This window comes from Setaria viridis, chromosome 2 (assembly GCF_005286985.2).
Source record: "Setaria viridis chromosome 2, Setaria_viridis_v4.0, whole genome shotgun sequence".
NCBI lineage: Eukaryota > Viridiplantae > Streptophyta > Magnoliopsida > Poales > Poaceae > Setaria > Setaria viridis.
The window spans coordinates 26,273,444-26,297,801 of NC_048264.2; the positions used below are offsets into that span (position 1 = coordinate 26,273,444).

At 43.9% G+C, this 24,358-nt stretch overlaps 1 protein-coding gene and 1 long non-coding RNA gene across 2 annotated transcripts; both read right to left on the minus strand.

The window, feature by feature from the left end:
* Positions 1-947: 947 nt before the first annotated feature.
* On the minus strand, positions 948-3,592 carry LOC117844826 (large ribosomal subunit protein eL19x). Its single transcript, XM_034725621.2, has 5 exons — positions 3,415-3,592; positions 2,304-2,426; positions 1,879-2,192; positions 1,350-1,402; positions 948-1,161 (listed from the first exon to the last, which is right to left on the minus strand). The coding sequence occupies exons 1-5, from the start codon at positions 3,524-3,526 to the stop codon at positions 1,137-1,139; spliced, it is 627 nt and encodes a 208-aa protein (XP_034581512.1). The 5' UTR covers positions 3,527-3,592; the 3' UTR covers positions 948-1,136.
* Positions 3,593-10,267: 6,675 nt separating this feature from the next.
* Positions 10,268-14,168, minus strand: LOC117844828 (uncharacterized). Its single transcript, XR_011897495.1, has 5 exons — positions 13,691-14,168; positions 13,485-13,585; positions 13,276-13,401; positions 10,629-13,133; positions 10,268-10,554 (listed from the first exon to the last, which is right to left on the minus strand). It is a non-coding gene; the product is annotated as an uncharacterized lncRNA (long non-coding RNA).
* Between the last annotated feature and the right edge of the window lie 10,190 nt (positions 14,169-24,358).

A 24,358-nucleotide genomic window follows, 5' to 3' on the forward strand; every position in this document is an offset into this window, starting at 1 on the left:
GGGTAATGAAAATTGCTGAGAGGAAGCTGACCTCTTTCATTGGCTCTTGGCTTAGCTTTTTGAGTAGCCAAAGCAGGTTTGGAAGCCAAACCAAAGGGTCCAGAATACGCTTAAGAAGCTAAAGAGGCAGCTACCGTGTACCGTCGCCGAGGATTTTACACCCTGGAGCATAGCATGAGGCCCACTTCAGTGAGTGGATGAGTCACCACCAGCACCAGCAACACTTAACACATCACTATCATCATCTGCAAGGTCACCCGGCATAATTACTCTTCATGATGTAAACTCTAGCTGCTAGGAGGATCATCAGCGTCAGGATGCTGTTACAGCATATTGAGCTGTCTCCGTAAATATAAAGCCAATAAGTTGCAGCAGTTTACTTCAGCTTTAGCAGTGTCAAATTTTTATTCTTTACGGGCTAGAAGACATCCTTTATAAAGAAAAGAAGGCTGAACGTTTGCTGACTGCAAACCGAGGCACATCAAGCGTCCCGACATCAGATGCAGAAATGCAGAAACGGTAAAAGGCTATTGAGGTTGCAGTGGCCATCAACGAAGAGGGGGCTTGAAATTGGTGAACAGCTTCCCTTCCTTAGCAATCGATTTGAAATCAACAGGCATTTTGATTATTGCATAGAACCCTAGCCTACTCGTTATGACTATTGCACTCTGGCATTCTGCAGCAAAGATTAACAAACACAACCGCACCTACTCATGTTTCACCCCTGAAACAGCCAACACAACGGACTAGGAATTGGTCACATTGCCCGCCCGACTGCTCGAGCTTACTGCAACGGCCGTAGGGCATTCTGGTCGACTGAGCCCACAAGGCAGCAATAATTATGTTCACAAACCGTTGTCGTTGGCATTCAAACCTAAAACTAGGCAAGTGCTCGATGTGAAGCGGAACATAACAAAACCACCACAATAATGACCAGGAGTCAAACCTTGCAAAGAAAACACTGCATAAATAAGTCTACTACATTATCCATCCAACCAAACTGAGCTATGAAGATATGATATTCGAGATATCAAGACACGACAGCTTGGATATATGACAGAAAAAAACAGTTCAGAGGTGCTCCAAAATTATAGGCTAGTCATGGAACCAGAAAGCTAAAGCTTCGGATCAACCCTTCACTTCTTCGCCTTCTTTGGTGCCCTGTCATCCCAAAAGTGCAGGAAGACACATCAACAAAACATGATAATTACAAACTCAAGGAAACTATTAATGTGCAAGGAGTTCAAAGGCCACTTGTACAAGAAATACAGGAAAACACATCAAGAAAGCATGACAATTACATACTCCAAGGGAACTAGGAATGCGATAGGAGTACTAAGGCCACTTACACTGCAGACGGAGCTGGAGCAGCAGCTGATGGTGCTGCAGGTTCCCTCGGGCCCTAAACAAAGATGAAACATACATTTCAACATGGAATCTAAACAAAAGAAAAGACCAAAAAAAAAGATCAAAATGTCTTGGCCTTAAAGGGAAAAAACATGAACCTACCAAACCAGCTCCGAACAAATAACGACTCCAACAATTACTGTAACAGCTAATAAAGCTAATGCGTGGCTCTACAAGTAGCAAGATTAACATTTTTGTAACATGTTCAAGTGGATCAAGAACACACATTTTAAGACAAACTAATAAAACTAATGCATGGCTCTACAATATGTTTTAAGAACATACTTTCATGTTTCAGTGGATCAAAAAATAACTATTTAATGGCAGTTCAAATTTGCTAGTCCACAAGGCCCGGTTCAGAATCCTAGTATCACATGGGCATTAAAAGGCATTCCAGCGTCATATAATCAGCAGGTTGCCACACAAATTCAGAAATAAATGCAGGTCTGAGTTAACAAGACATTATCTTACCTGGGCCAACCTCTCCTCCCTCCTAGCAAGCTTTCTCTCTCTGCTCGCCTTGCTCTTGGCACGTCTGGCCTCGAACTGATCAGAGAGGGTCTTCTCCCTCGCCTTCTCAGCTTTTGACTTGTGGATGCTCTCCATCAGCACCCTCTTGTTCTTGAAGCTATTTCCCTTGACCTTAACATACATCTCATGATACATATGTTTATCAATCTTCTTTGCCTCCCTGTACTTGCGGAGCAGGCGCCTCAGAACCCGCATCCGACGCATCCACAATATCTTGGTGGGGAGCCTAGCCTCCCTGGTACCCCTGCGCTTACCTGTATAGTTTTTGGATTAACATATAATTTTAGGATTTCAAAAATGAAGAAGCATCAGATACATATGTACCAGACACATAAAATGGGAAAACCAGTGTAGCAGCAGTATACCATATCCAGAGTGGCGTCCCTTCTGCTTGGCCTCATGCGCCCTCCTTGCACGGGACCTGGAGTGGATCTTCTGAGGCTTCCTGATGATGAAACCATCCTTAACCAACTTCCTGATGTTCTGGCCTGTAAGTTTTGTACCAAGCATATGGTCATACTTATGTTCCTTTCAGTAGTCAATAGCAGAAAAAGATATTACAATCTCAATATTTAACAAAAGCACATTACACAGAGTACAAGTCCAATCACAACACTCTCACTCATCAAAACTGAATTAACTCAAAAGACCAGAGCATCCCAGAAGGTCATAATTGTGGTCTGTATGACACGTACATGATAAATCGGGGTAGCAGAATTGTTTTAACTTTACCGAATCACATAAAACTGAAGAAACATACCTAAGTAATAAACCCATCAATTCAATATGCTTGGCAGGTACAAGGAAATACATCATAATAACAGAAATGCTTCTTTCATTGCAAATCATCACTTGCATTCGCTGTACTAGGAAAATATCAAAATTCAAGCTTTTTAACTACATACAAAACTGCATCACTCAGCATATAATATCTTCAACAGCTAAACTAGCATCACAGACAAATTAGACTGTACACAGCTAACAGGTAATAAATTCCAACAGCAACTACAACCTTCATGCAATTTAAGAGCACTATCAGAGTAAAATGGATAAACAATCTTGATGGTGGTTACCACTGACGTCGTGGGTGACCTAATATGAACACCTGCAGCAATGCAAAGCAAACAAAACAAGCTTTCCATCGCTGCTTATACCAACAAAATAAACTGGCTTGTATATCTAGATGGGTACGAACCTCAACAACAGCGAACCACAAGGACCTACCAGTCTATCAAACGGATCGGCCCAGCTGATTTACTAGCGGAATCACCACTTACCGCTGGCCTAAACGAAATCATCATAGGCTCGAAATTAATCGTACGCGAGCAGAACTACAGATCTATCCGTACGCCACTAACCCAGCCCACTGGGCAACCAAGGAAGGAACGGGTGATCGATGGACGGAGGCGCCACACAGGAAACAAGGGCTGGCGCGCGGAGGGGGCGAGGTGCGGGGGGAAAGGGAGGTGGTCTTACGGGAGTTCGCCATGGAGATCTCGCTGACTTCATTGGGATCGAGCCAGACCTTGCCCTTGCCGCACTTGAGGACGCTGGCGGCGAGGCGCTTCTGCAGCTTCAGCGACACCATCTTCTCCGCCGCCGAGAGGCTCTCCTCCGCCGGGTGGGTTGTGTGGCGGCGCTAGGGTCATATATCACGGGATTAGGGTTTCCCCGGCAGCCTCTCAAGTGGGCTGGGCCTGTGTCCTTTCATTGGGTCGCTACTGTTGGGCCACAGCCCATTAGATGACCAGATCAGAAGGCCATTCGGGTTTTCTTTGTTTCTCTTTAATTATTTCCGTTTCTTTTTTTTTCCCTGATTATATAACAACAACGCCATTTGCCTCAGCTAGAGATAATCAGATAACTTTTACTATTTTTTTTCTTTTGAACCGCTAACAGAAGCCTCAGCTGATTGATTCACGCAACCTTCACGTTTATTTCGTGTTTAGTCTTTAGGCTCGCAAGGAATCTGGGTAATGTGTAGGGATGAAAACATCCATACCAACCGATATCATTTCCATATTTATTGTACCGTTCTCGACCGTTTCCGAATTTAGCAAAATATAAAAGGTTGTCATTCAACTAATTTTATAACCATTTTGTACCGTATTTCTATTTATCTATTTCACGAATATGGGGAAATCCCGTACCGACCGATATAGTTTCTGTATTTGTGGTATCGTTCCCGATCATTTTCATCCCTAGTAATGCGTGTTGTATGTGTAGCGTGTGGTGGCCTTCGGCCGCCTACCGCCTACGCCTTGAGACCCGGAGTATAATTCTGCCTGTTCTTTTTATCTTACAAGGAAACTAGTGGAAATGCACGTGGTATAAAAAGGAGCTAAATAAGATGTTTATGTAGCTATAATATATTTCCATATTTAATCGAATTGAATCACACGCTGATCCGAACAAATTGTCATTATTAATTGTCAACATATTTGTGGAACACACTCTATATGCAAAGTACGAAAGGATGTAGTTTGTAGTTCACTATTTTATGTGACATCCCTAGTAATTAGGAGCCACATCAAGAAAAAATGAGTTTAAATCAAAGCAAAATCAAAATGGTTAAGTGTTAAACACCTTTTTAATAAAGCACTTGGAAAGCAAATAAAAATAAATTTTATATAAGAACTCAACTTGCCAATATGAAAGTTGTTGTTGGGATACGAGGTAGGCTACGCTAGCGCAAAACAAAATTTTTCTACCGCGTAAACCAAGAAAACTGTCGTATATCGATCACGGGATTACCACTCGACGCACAGGTGCGGAAGTTGTAAAATCGCGTCAGGGCAGCGAAGTTAATCAGCGTAGTCGATCACATCGACGTCGAGCAGCTCCTCAGCAACTCGTCCACGTGCAGCGAGGTCCTCCTCGTGCCACGGCTCGTCGTGGCTTATCGACGGCTCGTCGTGGCTCGTCGGCGGCTCGTCCAAGTGCTGCAGGTGCAACACCTCCAAGGTATCCACACATGCAGGGAGGAAGCGTCGCAAGCCGGACTGCTAGGTCCGCGGGTTGCAACAGGGCGAGGGCGTGGGAGGCTCGGCAGATGTGTTTTTCGGCCAAAGGGATGAAACCCTAGGGCGCCCTCACCCCTCTATTTATAGAGGTTCCTGATGGGCCTCTAGGTCCGAGGCCCATTAGTACTCCTAAACCTGATTCAATTCGGATCACATCTGAATTAGGCTTCCAACCCCTTAAGTGTGTGACCCTATAGGTTTGGATACGTATAGACATGGCTTAAGTACTCCTACTCGATCCAATAGTCGGTAGCGGCCTCTAGCAAGACGTGCCAACTCCTATACGCACACGAAGATCATATCAGACGAACCGTCACGACATCACGTACTTGCTACTCCCTTTGCCTCATAATATTTGGTCTAGCTCCAAGCCGACCGCTCTTTCTCGATCCTGTGATTCGGAATTCCTTTGTAGGTTAACTCTTAACCGTACATAGCATGGCCATGCATTTTCGGATCCGATCACTCGAGGGGCCCAGAGATATCACTCTCAATTAGAGAGAAGCAAATCCCATCTTGATTTGACCATGCCTTACATCATGCTTCTTGACAAATCCGAAAGCTACCTTTTTAACTACCCTGTTACAGTGTAGCGTTTGATAGACTCTAAGTAAGACAATCCACATCTTGAGTACATGCGACAATCTCAGGTCTAAGGACAAAGCGTGCATGTTGTGTAAAGAGAGAACTACTTCTTGTGTTGGGTCAATCCTAGCATATGTCTCCACATACGCCTACATTATTAATTTGACATCTCCATGTCCATGACTTGTGAAACATGGTCATCAACTAATACATGTACTAGTCTAATATTCATGTGTGTCCACACATGAACTCAGACTAGGGACAACTTTAAAATAACCATACAAGTAAAGAGTTTCACATACAATTCAAATAATTGCAAATCAATTCAAGTAGCCTTTAATGGATATTCAAGGAACACAATATTTTTGAATTGCAAATCAATTCAAGTAGCCTTTAATGGATATTCAAGGAACACAATATAAAATACGGATACAAATGGAATATCATCATCTCTATGATTGCCTCTAGGGCATACCTCCAACAGTAGAACATTTCAAAACAAACAACTTTTGTTATTAGAACTTCTTCTGATTTTGTGGAGAAGATGTTCAAAAACTAAGTAGAAGTTATGCATTGTTAAATTCAATTGATCGTTGTTTATTGTTGAAAATTCAAAATTGTGAAGAAACCCCAATTTTTGCTTTACAACTATGCATCCTTTTATTTTATGTAAATACTAGATACAATTTAGTGATTTTACAATATTTTTACCAAATTTTTCAGAAATGTTTGCTTGTGCCAAAAATTCATTTAATGTTTAATTTTAGCTGTTTTGTTTTGTTAATTGCGTGAAAACCATAGCAGATCTTGAGTTGATTTTTGTTGCATCATATTCTTTGTGATTTTATCTTTCCAACAAGTATTTTTGGGCAATTTTTGGACAAGTGTAGAGGGTCAAATAAGGGGACAAATTTGAATTAGTTAAAAAAAAGTACGGACCCACTAATCAGGGTCTTTTTCTTCCTCCTCTGCTTGCACCTGTGCGCTCACGGTTGGCCACTGGCAGCGCCCCTTGCCGGATTGGGCACGCCAGTAGGGCGCCCCTCGCCGGTTGGCCCTCGGCTCGTCACCCACATGAACCCTGACCAAGCCTACGCCCCTCCTCGCCCTCCATTGGACCGAGCTCCCGTAGGCAGGCATGGCCGCCAAATGGCCGGCGAACTCCAGCGCCACCCCTCACCGCCAATCCACGGCCCACGTGCTGTGTCAACCTTATCCTCGCGCTGCTCCTCATCTATAAAGCATGCCCGGCTTCTCCTGGAAGCCTTCCCCCTCCCAAACCACCATTGCCAGTAACCAAGCTCCAAGTTTTCCCCTTTCTTTGCTGGCGAAATTCATCGCCATCGGGTAGCCACTAACCGATTCCTAGCACCAGCAGCATCCTCAAGCCGCCGCGCATCCGTTTTGCCGCTTCCCGGCCACCCTCCCTCGCCGGACGGTCCTCCCCACGGCGAGCCCATCCGCCCCCATCGCTACCTCCTGGAACTCCTATGCACTAGCTCCTCCATGCTCCCGAGCTCCGCTGGTGAGCACTCTTGGCCCTAGGGCGCCGCCCCTCTCCCTGCCGCGCCGTCCTTTCCTTTGCCCCTATCGCCATCAGCCCTGGGCATTGCTGGCCAAGAACCGTGCGTGCCTCTGCCTGTTTGTTCTGTTGTATACGTGAGGGTCTGAAAGGAAAAAGAAGAAGAAAGGGTAAAGGGTTATGGGATAAATCCAGGGACCTTTGCACGATTAAACCTTAGATCTGGGGGCTAGTTTGCAAGTTGACCTTGGTTTTCTTTAATTCCTAGATCTAAAAAGGCTGAAACTTGGAAAGGTATAGAAAAATGGGGAAAATGTGATTCTTGTTTTGCTAGGTTCTAGGTGATGTCTAGTTTACTTCAAAAATGATTTTTGTCCGTATTACTATTCTGTAGTAGGAGCTACGATTTATTTTTGTGTGAGAGCCAATAAATGCATAGCCAATCGTATAGTGCTCTAAAAAATGTGAAACCACTTTTGTTAGTTGACTTCTAGCATGTATGTTCAAGATCTAAAACTTGTCCCACTGGTCTAGGTGATGTTCATGTATTTTTAGATCTACAATTCTTAAATGCTAGTTAAATCTTGCTATTTATACTATAAAGGGAAGAAAATAGAGAAAAATGCAAGATCACTTTTGTTCAGTTCCTGATACAAATGTTTCCCTAGGAAAAATACTAGTTACTATTGGATACATGTTTTGTCTAGCTTAAATAAGTGCATGAAGTTTAATACACTTAAACTAGGATAAATAGTTAACATGCCCAATAAATCTTGCAAAATTTATGGTAGCCTCTGTTAGGGATTGGTAACCTCCTGTAAAAATCTCAGATCCAGATGGCCTCTAAAACTCGAGATAAAAATAGATCTATGAAATCTAACATAGGGTATTGTTTTAATGTTAATAATTTTTGTAGAAGTCAAATAAGTCCCAATTTTTTACAGTAGATCATTGGTGTGATTATGAAGCTTCTGTAAAAATTTCAACACCATATCTTATTAGATTCTACCAGGATCTTTTATTCAAGTTTAATAGCTGGTTAAATGCATAGTAACAATTGCTAAGTTAGAAAGGGTAAAATACTAAATGCTTAGTTATGTTCAAAAACTAGATAATTTTTTCCAAATGAATGATGAACAACACCAAAATGACCACCGCCTTTCTTTGATGAATTCTAAGTTATTAAAACCTTATATGTGTAAACAACCACCATCTAAATAAAAGCTATATTTTCTTTCAAACCAAACTTGTTGTGTGAAGAAAAGAAATGTTTGTATACTTGTCTAGGTGAATGTGTTCGAAGTGCACCGTGGGATTTTACACTGTTTATGAGATGCAACCTACATCATGAATGTTTATAAATGAAATCTTATACATATGCATCTCGTGTAGAAGCTAACTTCGATGACGGAACGAGATCGGCCTAGAACGTGAAGAAGGACACTCTCTCGCTGTTCTGAATGTGATCGAGATGAACCAAGGCCCAGACCAATGTTCAGAAGAGCCCAAGGCTAACTTAGAGCAAGAAGGCAAGCCACGGAGCATAATCCTGATTTCTAAAATTATGCACTACTTATGCTAGATATGTTTGTACATTAAGTTTATAGGAGTTGCTTGAGACCCTAGTTGCATGATCCTAGGTACCTATGTGCTGAATACTAGTATGTTAAGGCGAGTAGTTGCAATGCTAAATAGGGACACGGTAAAAGTCGTGTGATTTCCTATCACTCGCGAGCTATCGGAGTTGCCTGATTACTTATGTTGCAATCATAAGGATTGACAGGCCGGGCTGGGCTATATGTTATGTTTTGGTGGATGTTGTTTGCCCTATCTTTCTAGTGGAAAACTTCTAAGGTTGAGATGTGTTAGAACAGTGGTCAAGTGTTTGAAAGTACTAATCTCATATCTAGTATGGGATGGGGAAGCCTAGTACCTGATTGAACCGGTGTGGACCTTTACCCTGCTCTCTCTGGAACCGAGTTCCCATGAGGCCTCATGTGGATACAAGTGTAGCCTCGGTACAGCGTCGTTCCGGGACCGTTGGGGCATTGTATGCCAAGGGAAGTGGGCTCTGGACAAACGCCGTGAATTGATGGGGACGGCTGATATATGTGAACCCGGTGCGACAGTAGCATATATCATGGGGTTAAGTTCACCTTGCAAGGTTTAAAAACTCAATTCGAATCGTCTGCCTCTCACAGTTTGAGACTACTTGACTGCGCATCTGCACTGAGTAAGAAGAAGAACAAATGGTGATGAATAATACTGATGCTTGAATTAAATTGCTTGATCACATGTTTGCTTAGAATAGGTGCTTACCTAGAATGGATAATCAACTAGAACCTGATGCTAAAACTTGAAAGTAAGGATCCACCTTTAGATGCTTTTGGCAAACAAACCCCTCAGCTAAAAAGTCTTGCATGTCTAGAAGTTGGTGGAGTAGTTACCACCCGACGGTTAAGTCTTGCTGAGTATTAGTATACTCAGCCTTACTTGTGGCTTATCTTTTCAGGTAATATGATATATGTTGATGATTGTGCTACTAGCTTGACTTGGCTGACCCAGCTCCCTAATGGTTGGACGATCGAGTGGGACCCATCCTCGGATGGCGAGGATCGCAGTTATTGATATCATGGTTGGCTTCGCCGTGATATTTTGTCTCGACGTGTAGTTGTTATCGTTTTTCCGCTGCTTTGAAACTCTAAACATTTCACTTATGCACTTTTGAACAATGGATGTGTAATAACTTAATTCGGATCTATGTTTTAAGTACTGGAATGTTGTAATCTCTGGACTCGCCTTCGTGTGCGATGCTTTTCATTCGATCCGAAACAAGTGGTTTATCGGGTATAACCCGACGGACTGCCGAATTGACTTGATTAAAATGTGGTTCGCATCTGAGGCGACGTTGAGAACACTTTAGCCGGGTTAATTTGGGTGGTTCTGCCACATTTTACATGGTGTTTCGATATATGGAAACTGAAATTTTGATGATTATGAAAAGGAAACGTTTGGACAATTGCCAGTTGGGCTATAGTACGCGGATGCAATTATCATCTTCTTCACCTGATCTAAACATATAGTCATATTTTTTTTTCTCAAACACGCAGGAGAGCTGCGCATCAATATATCAAGAAGAAAGGATTTATAGGAAACACCCAGCATATAGCCAAGTTTTACAAAAACCAAACACCAAACACTTTACAAAAAACTACTCACCCTTTTAACACAAAAGGAGGAACAGACCCTACAAGGCTACTGCTAAAACTAAATTGTGGAAGGCACCATGGCAAGGAGATGAGAAACTCCTCTATCCCCAGCCAGCTTCCACATGAGCAACACCTCCCCCAACATTGATAGTACTTCAATGCAGGGAAGTTGCTTCCAGACTCTAAGCGCGGTGTATCGAAGTATCTTCGAATATAGTCAAATCGAGAGGCCACGGCCTCTTTAACACATTCATGCACCTTAAAACATTTCTAACAACTGCCAAAAAAACACATCAGTTTTGATGCACAAGCAATACTTTAGATGGAATTATCAATAATGTAATGGTTTACCTTCAGGTGTTGTCATCATGGATATGGGCAGCATATGCCAATGATCCAAAGAACTTAGCCCCTCATTTCAAAAAAAGCCACAAAAATCTGCACCGATTGAAAGCCACTTCCCGACGTGCTATCTGACACCTTCAAAAGCCTGGCCGGAGGCATTTTACATAACATCCCAAAGAAAAACACTGCAGAACACATAGAGAACAGGATTGAACTGATATGCTAGAGAGAGAGCCTAATTACAGCATGGAGGATTGAATCAAGCAGTATTCTTAGGAAATTCTGCGGTTGAAACAACAAGGCTAATGGTTGTACATAACTGGAATCGATTCGAATTCACAAAATTTACCTTGAATCAATAAGCCAGATTTTTGCACACAAGCCTAGAAAGTTTGCAAATTCCATATTACCACATAGAGTGTTGTTTTATTCCTGAACAATCCGGAGCTAGCAAATTACGAGATTCAGTAAAACATTGTTTCTCAGCCACTGTAATGTCACAATTCTCCCTTTCTACGCTTAGAATCTGTTTGAATGCACCAAATATGCCGGGAAACCAAAAGACCACCTAATTTTCTTTAAATCAAAAGGCATTGATGCAAACAATAAGCCTCTATGTAGTGGCAGCTGACTGGTTGTTCACATAATTAACACATAACACATTGCGGAGAAACATATAGAATAGGCTAATAGCTAAATCTTAGACAAAAGGATTTCATTAACTTGCACTATCTTGAAGTTTTGGTCCTGCTTGTTTCACAAGCACCTGCAAGGTATCAATAATGTAGATACATAAGCATGTTTAAAAAAAAACAGATATGTTATGCCTACAAGGATAACAAAATCTTGATAAAAGATCCTCAAGACCATTGTTCAAGACCAGAATCTATCGTCATTAGAGGAATACTTCCCAATTGCAGAAAAATAAGAATAATTAAGCACTTCAAATCGCTTCATATATGTCATGAAACAATAATTGTGCCTCATGTGCATATGCATGAAGTTTTGCAATGCGACATATACATAACTAACAACAAGACTAAGCTCATTTCTTTTTTACTTCTTCTAAGCTATTTCACAAAAAAGGAAAATAGCAGTTCGACCAGTTACTTACATCGATGTCATTTTCCAGATCTTGGACACTTTGAATTTTCTGACAAGTTCCATGCTAACTTGGTCAAATTTGGTTCATATTATTAAAAATCTAATTGCTCAAAACAATGATGGTGGTTACAAGCACAAAACATATGCTTGCAGTCCAATGATGCAAGTAAATCAAGACATCCAGCTAGAGAGTCCATACAAAGCAAAATGGTCTAGGGAACATAATCATATTTGAATCAGGCTTATTAATAGATGACATCATAAACTACAACACTCACTATTACCAATAAACCAAAGCTCACACAAGCCTAAGAAGCTTCCTAAATTCTAACAAGGTGTTGATGTGACTCGTAATTCCTTTACTGCTCTTGACTTCCAGGTTCTAGCACTGGCACCCACAGTAGGTAGCTTCCTATATTCTAACAGTTACTCGATGTCGCTGTTCAAGATTTCGCTCCTTCGGCTGCAGAATATGCTGAACACAAGAATGCAGGCTTAACTTAACTGGGTCCGAGGTCCTGTTTGGGTAGTAGATCTTTTGTGATTCAATTCAAATTTGTATAAATTGTAAGAATTTAGACCTAATCCAGTTTTACCCAAACAGACTGAGCATATTTCCCGATTAATTGCAGAATTGGCCTTAACTCTCTAGCAATCAGGCAACAACTTCATGCCTATGGCCTACCATCCAAAACTTAGAATTCAATGGACCAGTTACACTACAGAAGGAGCAAAATAGAAAAGGCATAGATTTTGTGCGCTACAGAACAAAAAAGAGAAGTGGTGAAAGCATAGTAGTTGAAGAGGTCCTCCCCCTCCTCGTCAGAAGTCAGCCAGGTGTGCGCATCTTGAAGGACGCAAAGCCATGCTGGAGGACCCCGAAGCCCACGTAATACACATGCTGCCTACCTCATTTGGCTATCACTGTCGACCTATTCGATACGAACACAAATGGTTGGTTCCAAACATTGACATAGAGTTGTTTCGCAAAATAAAACATGGACATAGAGTTCAATGCAAGGAACAGTAAGCTGAGAATAAAAAAATAGCTATAGAAAAATTTCAATTCCTCCTTGCTATTCAGACAACAGATGGTTCATTCCATTCTTACACATTTATTTACAATACTCATTGTAGAAAATATAAATATAATATTTCTAAGAAACTTAAGCATACCTTCTGTACATGCAAAATTTATAGTGTAATGGTAGTGAAAAAAATGAATTGATAAAAAAACAGAAAGATAATAAAATACAAAGCTATTGAACATCATCGTATGTTCTAGTATAATGAAATTGTATACGTAAATTGATTAAGAGGCAAAGTCAAAATCTTTTAAACTTCACCTCCAGCAGTGGTGCAAATCTACATTGTTCTCTCAAAGATTATACTTGTTGTACTGGACTCCTGGTACACAATGAAAAAACAATTGTTCAGGATCACACTCAATTGCCAGTTTGGGTGGTGAGTAAGGATTATGCTCAACTGCAAGTGTGTCTGATGAGTACACGCAATTCAGAATCTTGTGTGTTCACAGAAGTCTATTTACCTAAGCGGTGGTTGTCTATGTGATCCTGCTGCCCTCATTGTTGGTGATGGGCAGACACAATTCTTTCATTGGGTAGTTTCATCCCGATCAAAGCACAGCTCTTTCAATGGGTAATTTCACCAGAACCTGACAGTCAAAGCACAATGCTATCATTCAGTAATTTTATCAAGCACCTGGCATGCATCAGTGACAAGTGGTGAGACGACTACCTGATTAAGTCAATCCCTTGGCATCCACCAGCATCGCAATCTAGTTAGCCTCCTCTTCGCGCCTCTGCCAGCCACACAGCACACGGGCAACTTGATCGGAGCTGGACGAGTAGCACGATGAATGGCAGCAGTACAAGATTGATTACTCATGAATAAAATAAAGAGAGCTCAAAATTCCACAAAAATTCGAACGCAATAAAATCTACCTGAAGATTCCCTCAAAATCTCGAGAAATCAAAACTTTATACGATACTAACTTGAGGGCATTTCAGCGAACTCGTGGTGGGTGTCGTCCATGTCGACCTCGACGCTATGGGAACTGCCGGCTATGGCGGTTGTTTCCGGTGCGGTAGCACAAGAAGGAGGAGGCCGCCTGTTGTATGTGTTCAAAATCATTTCTTGTCTCCATGTCTTAATCAGCTATATCACATAGGTATGTGTTCACGGATATGTTATCTAGTCTTTCTCCTGCAGTAATCATGTGGGACAAGATGCACTGGAAGTGTTGATTTTTTTTTCCTAGCCTAGCAGTTCTGCAGTCGTACTATTTTCAGTACCCTCATCTGTTTATAGGATTATTTTGATAACTGTTCAGGCACCATGCCCTGTTATGATGGCGAACCCATTCAGATTGTATCATGTTATAATACTGTCATTGGGAATTTTATGGCATCACGACCAAACTGAAACTGTTTTAATTTGAACGGTGACAGTTGGAATAGTAATTGATATACTTCCACCATTGTAGTAAATTCCAATGTAGTAACTTGAAGCCATTGTGGTGACTTGAGATGATGGTTGTCTTTTCATATTTTTGTCTGAACAATTATGTTGATATGATAAACATTGTAAGATTTTTAGTAGGGCACTCTGATCATTAATTGTGTTCAGTAGGCAAAACATTGTTTATCAGTATCTGATCATCATGTCATTACCATACTTGGTTTAATCCTGCTTGCTCTCATTCATGTAGTTCATTCGTTCTAATTTTAAATCACTACATATGCTGGAAAAGGAGCTGCTCTTTTAATATTTACCGGTCACTGAACACCGGCCAACAAGCTTCCAGCCATAACTTGTAGCGTACAGGCCACGATCTTCTAGTCCTGGGGTTAAATAAATGGAGACCTAGTGTCTTACCTAATATACTTTTTCTGTTTCATTTCTGATGGCAAGATGGATCGATGTACACGTCTTGTGATACAACTTAATCTATATGTCATGGTATACCATTCCTTTGTATTACATCTTTTAACCATTGTCTATTTGTCTTACATCATATTCCCATGGTCGAGCATGTTGGATTATAGTAAATGCAGTTGTGCTAACTTGACCATTGACACCACCGTAGTAGTTACGAATTTGTTCCTGGTAAATGTGTCATGTTGTTATGGTAACTGGTCCATTTTTTTTCTTTTTTGAGAAACATAGTAACCGGTTTCCTAGAGCATCTTGACACCAAATTTTGGTAACAACTCACATGGTTATCGTAATTTAGTTAATGGTAAATTATGGTAACTCTCCATCAAAATTATAGTCATTACTCGTCAGGCATATAGTAAGTGGTTCCTCTAAGCATTTTGATGCTAAATTGTAGCAACTCTCAGTTGTTGTATAGAAATTTCGACATATATCTAAAGGACTAGAAGGTACAATGCCAATATAGTGATGTGAAGCCTGCTACCCTGTTTATATGACCTTAGAATACCTAGTGATGTATCGTAAATCTGTTACTGATAGGCTTTATCAAAAATTTTAACTGAAATATTGGCCGACTTCAATTAAAATCACAACTTTAAAAGATGTTATAGTAAATAATGTTAGCTAGTGATAGGTTTATTTGGAGTAGGGAGTTCTGTTATAAAAAGAAGCTTGCAATCCTAACATGAGCAAAAAGGATATATGCTAGAGCCATTTAAAACAAGCATGGCTATCTTATTTTGTTGCTATGTCCTCACTTTTCAAAGTAACTTTTTTTTTTGAACTGAAGGCCCGGCAGAGATTGCCGGGCTTGTATTAATTAATAGGGAAGGTAATACAAGACTACAGGGGCTATAGGTAGGAAAAAGAAAAGAAAACAAAACAAAGAAAGGGCTGCCCTGTTGGATTGGGACGTCAACATAGGTAACCACTTCACTCGCGCGGCGCCGAAACCTCCATGGGTAGCCCTGCATCGATGGGAAACCTGAGGGAAGCAGACTGCACCCCACCGAGAAGGCCATCGCCATACAGGATCCTCCGCCGAAGTACCGCTGCAAACACCACACTCCACCTGACAGAGTGATACCACCGAATTCGGGTCTCTTGTAGGCTGTCTCGCAGTCGCCACCACGATGACACAACGCGCGGGGGCCTCGCCACATCCATCGTTGGACTCCATCTCGCTCTTGTCGCCTCGGAGAAAACACCACATGGAGGGGCCTCGCCACACCTGCCCCAGTACTCCACGTCACGGATCCGTTTCTTTTATCGCTGTCAGTGTGGGAAGCGATGTTGCCCCGCTTCCCCAGATCTCCATTAAACAGCTGAGCCGCTGCCGCAGGTCGGCCTCTCCTCGTTGCTTTACCCGCGCACATAGCCTTCGCCGCCACTTCAGCGAGCCAAGTATGTCGCTTGCGCCGTCTTTCGACGATGTATCGCACCAGATGGCCCAACCGAGCTGAAAAACCACCCGCAGTCCGCTGCAAACCTAGTCGTCTCACGATGCCGTTGCCGCAAGCACCGTCCTCGGACGCAGTCCCACGCCGCACTGACCGTTGCTAAGCAACGCCAGCCGCCATGATCAGTTGCAAGCAGCCAGTCAACAACCGTACAACAACCCCTAGCCACCACCATGACTGTGATTGCCACCACGTGAGCTCAGCAGCCCCCTTCAAGCTTGCCACACGGCGGGATTGCCGCCACCAGCTATTGCCGCCCAATGGATCCATGATGCCAAGTCGAGTCGGGTCTCCAGAGATGACACCTCCAAGGAGGGCACGACGCCAGTGGCGCCATCATCGCTCGTCCAGGATCTAGACAGGGTTTTCACCTGGAGAAACTCCGTGCAGGAGAGTTGTAGCTCCAAGATGACGCTCCCAACAGGAAAAACGACAGCCTAGGATGCCGTCGTCATCTGCATTGGCATGAAGGTCGGCGAGGACTTTCGCCCGAAGCATTCCAATCCATCGCTGCACGTTCTCAGCTTGGCACTCGCAGACCACACCCAGAGCCGCTTAGCCAGAGCGGCGCCTCTACATGCCCCGCCACCATGCCTCCACCTCCGCGCTCCACCAGCCGCTGCCAGCCGTCGCGCTTCTCACGATCTCCTCCTCTAGCGCCTCCTCCGCATTTCCTCCTCTAGCGGCTCCACTCGCTCACTCTAAACGTCGGCTTCCAGCCTCCTCCACATGCTGGCCTGCACTGCTGGCCTCCTCACATCACATGACCACAGGATCCGGTTGCACGCCGTCGTCTGTGTAGCCGGCAAGCTGCCCTTGTCATCGCAGTCACCTGACTCGAAGCCACCAGCCACACCTCCATGGCGCAGCCGGCTCCCCCTGTGCAGGCCGCCGCTAGCCGCACCACCATAGCGCCGCCAGCAAGGCCCCGTGCAAGCCACCCCAACCGTGCCACCGCCAAACACCGCGTTTCGCCTCGAGCCTTGGCGGCACCGCAGCGCACCGGCCTTCTCGCCGCTAGCGCCAGCACTCCTCTGCGCCGTAGGCCCACGCGATCACGCCGTCTTCCTCCTTCTCCTCCCCCTCCTCTCCTCCTCCTCCCCCCCCTCCTCCAGCGCGCCGCTTCTTCCTTCTCCCAGCGGCCCTTTCCTCGGGTGGCCACATGCAGTACGCGGACGCAATTGTCATCTTCTTCACCTGACCTAAACATATAGTCATACATTTTTTTCTCAAACACGCAAGAGAGCTGCACATCAATATATTAAGAAGAAAGGATTTATAGGAAAAACCCAGGATATAGACAGGTTTTTAAAAACGAAACACCAAACACTTTGCCAAAAACTACTCACCCTTTTAACACAAAAGGAAGGACCAGACCCTACAAGACTACTGCTGAAACTAAATTGTGGAAGGCACCATGGTAAGGAGATGAGAAACTCCTCTATCCCCAGCCAACATCCACATGAGCAACTCCTCCCCCAACATTGACAGTACTTCAATGCAGGGAACTTGCTTCCACACTCTAAGCGCGATTTATTGAAGTATCTTCAAATATAGTCAAATCAAGCGGTCACGGCCTCTTTAACACATTCATGCACCTTGAAGTCCATTTGTAAAACATTTCTAATAACCGCCAAGAAAACACATCAGTTTTTTTAGGGGTGCCTGCGGCTGGCTGTCCTAGGGTTTGGGGTCAGCCGAGCCGATCGAGCATGGGATTATGGGAAGGGAAGGAAGATCGGGGCAGGTCCATCGGAGCGAGGAGGAGACGGAGGCGAGCAAGATCAAGGAGTTAGATCAGCCCATGGGTTTGTTCTTGATATATTCGGCCCAACTAGAAGTAATGCACATGTGCGTACAAGGTCTTCCCCTGACTGTACTTCTACGTACAAGGAATGTCGTTGTGTTTGGAGTCCGGCTTCGCAATTCCGTACAAGGAATAAGAAACCTTTACGGTGTCAAATAACGCATATTCCCTTGTTGCAAACGGAAGCTTCAAACAGCGTGTGGTTGTGATGAAGTCATTGCTATTAAAACGAAATGAAGTCACATGGTGTGAGGCTCTGTTTGGTTGGACCGTGAGCTGTGAAAAAGTTATTATGGGTTATGAGGTATGGAAAAGATGATGTGGCTTGTGAGCTGTGGAAAAAGCTGAAAGCTGCTTGGTTGAAACAACAATGAAACTGTATGTTTGGTAGGAAATATCTATAATGCCTCTAAAGACCTGGGAGACTATTTATATGCAAATTGCTCCTAAAAGCCTATTGTACTCACTTGATTGGCATGTAAATTGAATATTTTAGAACTTATAAAATTAAATTTTATAAGTTTTGCATCAATAATGGTGATATGGGCGCATACAATGATGCCATCCGTCAACATAACTATCTAAATTACAGCAAGGTGTTCATCCCACCATTCTTTTTGAGCAATCAACAGTTTGCTTTGCCTCGTTCCATCCAAGACCAGTGGCAGAATTCTTGAACTCCATGAACCATGAATATTCCTTTTTCATATTGTCTAACTTGTTCTTAAATTATTTTTTATCTGGTTATCCCCTAATTTTTCCGCAAACTTGGATACAAGATTTTTCCAACCACAACCAGTGAAAAGTCCTATCAGCTTATTCCCAGCTTCTATCTCTCCTTTATAGGCATCAATCAAATGTCTCACAAAGAAATTACCCCACTCTGCCTTGTCACCCATTCTTAAATAAAAAAAATGGCACACAATTACTGATGTTCAAGTGTATCATGTCCTCATTTTTTGCCATGAATTGATGCGTAACAATATCTACTTTGATACAGAAAGGAACCAAGAGCAAGAAGAGCTACCTACCTGCAGAGGGAATGATAGCGGAGTCGAGGAAGGGGTGTCCAGCTGGAGTCGAGGCCGGCGGTGGGCGTCCGGAGTTGAGGATGACAGTGGGTGGCCGGAGTTGAGGAAGGGGGTGTCCAGCCGGAGTCAAGGCCGGGGCTAGGCGGCCAGAGTCGAGACCGGGGGTGGCCGTTGGAGTCCAGGCCAACGGTGGACAGCCGGATTTGAGGAAGGGGTGTGGCCAGCCGGAGTTGGGGGGTGGCCGGCCGAGATCTGAGGATGGTCGCCGGGGGTCAAGGCGTGGTCGTCGTCGGGTCGAGGTCGGAGTTGAGGAAGGGGATACGCGGGCTGAAGGGTCGCCACCGCCACCGCAAGAACCCTAGCGCGGCATCGTGTGCGCGTGTCGGGCACTCGAGACGGAGAGGGGTCGCGCGGGAGGGGGGAGGGGGAAAGAATGAACCGGTAGAACATAACCAGTGGCACGTGGGTAATTTTCACGAAAACGTTGATCCCACAACGTGGAAGCAAGTCCCTAGGTGCCGTGAAAATTGTTGAGAGGAAGCTAACCTCTTTGATTGGCTTTTGGCTTTTCGAGTAGCAAACAGGTTTAGAAGCCAAACCAAAGAGGTAATACACTTAAGAAGATGTTCCTAAAAAAAATACACTTAAGAAGCTAAAGAGACAGCTACCGTGTACCGTCGCCGAGGATTTTACACTCTGGAGCATAGCATGAGGCCCACTTCAGTGAGTGGATGAGTCACCACCAGCACCAGCAACACTTAACACATCACTGTCATCATCTGTAAGGTCAGCCGGCATAATTACTCTGCATGATGTAAACTCTAGCTGCTAGGAGGATCATCAGCGTCAGGATGCTGTTACAGCATATTGAGCTGTCTCCGTAAATATAAAGCCAATAAAGTTGCAGCAATCCAGTTTACTTCAGCTTTAGCAGTGTCAAATTTTGATTCTTTTACGGGCTAGAAGACATCCTTTATAAAGAAAAGAAGGCTGAACGTTTGCTGACTGCAAACCGAGGCACATCAAGCGTCCCGACATCAGATGCAGAAATGGTAAAAGCCTATTTTGGTTGCAATGGCCATCAACGAGAGAGGTCTTGAAATTGGTGAACAGCTAGTGACCTTCCCTACCTTAGCAATCGATTTGAAATCAACAGCCTATTCGTTATGACTATTGCATTCTGGCATTCTGCAGCAAAGATTAACAAACACGTACTAAGGTGTGCACAATCAACTGCAACGTTTCCTATCCCCTGTTCTAGGGTTTCGACTTCCTCCGGCGGCGACGTCGGAGTCCAACAAAAAAGCGAGCGATCTACGTAACCCCTCCATCCAAATCCCCGCGAGGAGCCTGGGAGCTATCACCACGGGTTGCATGGCAGAGAAGGAAACGAGGGAGAAGGGGAAGGGGAAGGACGTGGCGATGGGTGTCGATGGCGAGGGTGAACTGAGTCTGGAGGAGAGGCTGGAGGGGCTGAATCTACAAGGAGAAGAAGATGAAGATCTTGATTTCTCAGACGAGTTTGATGAATTGGTGAAGGATGTGCGCTGGCTTGCCCTTTTTAGGGTTCATACTTCCAAGCCTTTCAGCCATGCTGCTTTGTTCAGCGCTATGCGTAATGCCTGGGCTGCAGCAAAGGAAGTAATCTTCAAAATTCGGGGTCCAAATTTATTCCTAGTCCAGTTTCATTGTCTCGGCGATTGGACGAAAGTGATGGATGGGAGTCCATGGCTGTTTCGTGGGGCAGCGATTGTGATGGAGGAGTATGATGGTTTTACTAATGTTTCGGAGTACAAGCTGGATAGAATTCCAGTTTGGGCGAGGATCCAAGGTGTGCCGGAAGGGTTGATGAAGAAGCGAGATTTAGCAGAGAAGGTAGCTAAAAAGGTGGGTGATATTATTAATGTGGTGGTGAATGAGGGCAAGATTAACACCACTCCATATCTGCGTACAAAGGTGTGGCTTGATCTGAATAAGCCTCTAGTTCGGGTGGTACCGATTACGCTAAAGGAGAGAAAGATGTATTTGGTTCAGTATGAAAAGATTCCAAACTTCTGTTTCTACTGTGGTGTTTTGGATCACGATGTAACTGAATGTGGTGATGGGGTGCATAGCAAAGCAAGTTGCCAGTGGGGAGATTGGCTTAGAGTTCCTTTCAATGCAATGGTGATGGGCCGGGAGGACTATAGTAGTGGCCGTGGTAGAGGTCGTGGGAGAGGGAGAGGTAGAGGTGGAGCAAGAGGAGGACCATGGTTTGATGTGAATCCTGATGACATGGATGACTCGGTTGGCGATGATGACGACCTTAGTAAAGTACAAGCCAAAGAGCAAGATGGTTCTGTCAAGGGTACAGATAATATGCAAATAATATTGAGTGGAGACATAATTAGCCCATTGAAGGAGCAGGAGAAGAAGAGGCCAAGAACAACTGATGGGGGAGAAGGAAGTCTAACAAACACAATTACTAGATCGGCGCTCTCCTTCGAGGAGAGTGGCCGGGAGCAATGAAAATCTTAGCTTGGAACTGCCGGGGATTGGCTAGTCTCCGGGCAGTTCGTGCGCTTCTGGAGGTCCAGAAGCGAGAAAAACCAGATATTCTCTTTCTGTCTGAGACTCATCTGGGGAAAGCAAAGGCAGAGAATCTGAGAAGGCGATTGGGGTGTGATAAGTTCATCATCCACGAAAGTGATGGCAGGAGCGGAGGGCTGTTACTGTTGTGGAAAAAAGAGGTGGTAATAAAGCAGTTGAATGTTTCTCAGTACTACATTGATGTAGCTGTGGGCGAGGGGGAGCAATGGAGATTATCTGGAATTTATGGTGAGCCAATTTGGGACCATAAATACCGCACTTGGGAGGCTTTACGTCACCTAAAGAGTTGTAGTTCCTTGCCATGGCTGGCGGTAGGAGATTTTAATGAAATCCTTTTTCATTTTGAGAAGGAAGGAGGGAGGGCTCGGTCTCAAAAACAGATGCAGGATTTTCACGACGCTCTGCATGACTGTGATCTAGTGGATATGGGGTACTCGGGTGACATGTTTACATGGCAACGGGGGAAGATAAGGGAGCGTCTCGATCGGGGCGTAACCAATGCTCAATGGAGTAACCTGTTCCCCAAGGCAAGTTTGGCAAATGGGGAAACGATTAAGTCAGATCACCGGCCGTTGATAGTCGATACTGACCAGGCTGATACTCTCCGGGTGTCAGCAGGTGGGAGCCCGAAGCGATTTGAAGCCAGATGGCTTAAGGAGGAGTCAGTCCATGAGATTGTTCACACTGCATGGACAAGAGCCGTGGCCCAGGGCCAGGGGTCACCGCTAATGACAAAAGTGAATATGATACACTCTGACCTGCATGTTTGGGACAAGGAGGTTCTGAAGCAACCTGTCCACCGAATTAAGAAACTCAAGCGTGAGTTGGAGGTGCTGAGGCGAGGAAAAATGACAGACCAATCTGTTGCAGCTCAAAAGGAGATCCTTCTCCAACTAGAGTTGTTACTGGAACAAGAGGAGATTTATTGGGTGCAGAGGGCGCGCGCAAACTGGCTTAAGCATGGTGATAGAAATACTAATTTCTTTCATCACCACGCGTCTAGCCGGAAGAGGAAAAATTTGATAAAAGGTCTGGTGGATGAGGAAGGGGTGAGACATGAAGATAATACAATGATGGGGGCAATGATCAAAGAATATTTTTCTACATTGTTTACAAGCGAAGTCCAGGAGATTGAGGAGGGGCTCTTGGCTGATGTGGATAGGAGAGTAACAACGCATATGAACCAATCTCTGTTAGCTCCATTTACAAAGGAGGAAGTGAAGAAGGCTTTATTCAGTATTGGGGACTTAAAGGCCCCAGGACCTGATGGCCTCCATGCTATTTTCTTCAAAAGGTTCTGGGGCATGTTGGAGGACGACCTGGTGGAGGAGGTGCTGGGAGCTATACAGAATGCTATGATCCCAATGGGATGGAATGACACCACTATTGTCTTGATTCCAAAAATCGATAATCCTGACAAGGTAACTCAGTTCCGTCCCATCTCTCTGTGTAACGTGGTGTACAAGATTATCTCTAAGATGTTAGCACAAAGACTAAAAGCTTTTCTACCTGAGATTATTGATGATCATCAAAGTGCATTTGTGCCGGGAAGATTAATTACAGATAATATTCTGTTAGCCTATGAGTGCATCCATACAATGAAGAAGAAGAAGGGGAAGAAAGGTCTTTGTGCAGTGAAGCTGGATATGCAAAAAGCATATGATAGAGTGGAATGGGTATTTCTGGAGAAAATTATGACCAAGCTTGGATTTGATCAGAGATGGATTAAATTAGTTATGGCATGTGTTACATCTGTCAGATATAGTGTGCGATTTAACTCAGTTGAATCTGAAATTTTTTCACCGTCCAGAGGATTACGACAAGGTGACCCATTATCACCTTATCTATTCCTAATGGTAGCTGAAGGTCTGTCGTGCATGATAAGAAAAGCGGAAGAAAGAGGTGAATTGATAGGGGTGAAGGTCTGTAGAGATGCTCCAACTATCTCTCATCTTCTATTTGCAGATGATTCGCTCATTTTGATGCAGGCGGATAAAAACAATGCTGACTGCCTTGCTAGCATCTTGAACAGATATTGCGCAAGCTCGGGACAGAAAATTAGTGAGGCCAAGTCTAGCATCTATTTTTCAGCTAATACAGAAGCGGACCAGAAGACCGAGGTGTGTCAGATCCTTAATATCATGACGGAATCATTGAATGACAAGTATTTGGGATTGCCAGCTTTGGTGGGACTTGACCGAAGTAATTGTTTCCGTCACCTAATTGATAGAGTGAATACACGGATTAATGGATGGAAGGAGAAGACATTGAGTTTGGGAGGAAAGGAAATTCTTATCAAGTCCATTGCTCAAGCCGTCCCAGTATATGCGATGATGGTTTTTCAAATTCCGAAATCAATTTGCAAAGGAATCACAAATGCTATCTCGCAATATTGGTGGGGGGATGACGATGAACACAGGAGAATGCATTGGCAAGAATGGTGGAAAATGTGCCTACCGAAGGACAAGGGAGGCATGGGGTTTAGGGATCTGCAATCTTTCAATTTGGCAATGTTAGCTAAACAAGCATGGAGACTGCTGTGTGAACCGGAGTCTCTGTGTGCACGAGTGCTTAGAGCACGGTATTATCCTAATGGCAAATTGCTACAGGCGAGAAACAAGAATGGGAGCTCGTTCACTTGGCAAAGTATTCTAGCTGGGCTTGAGTGCTTCAAGCATGGATATATTTGGAGAGTGGGGGATGGTACACAAATAAATATTTGGGAAGACAACTGGATTCCAGGTAGCCACAATCTAAAAGTTCAAACGGCCAGGGGAAATAATTTGG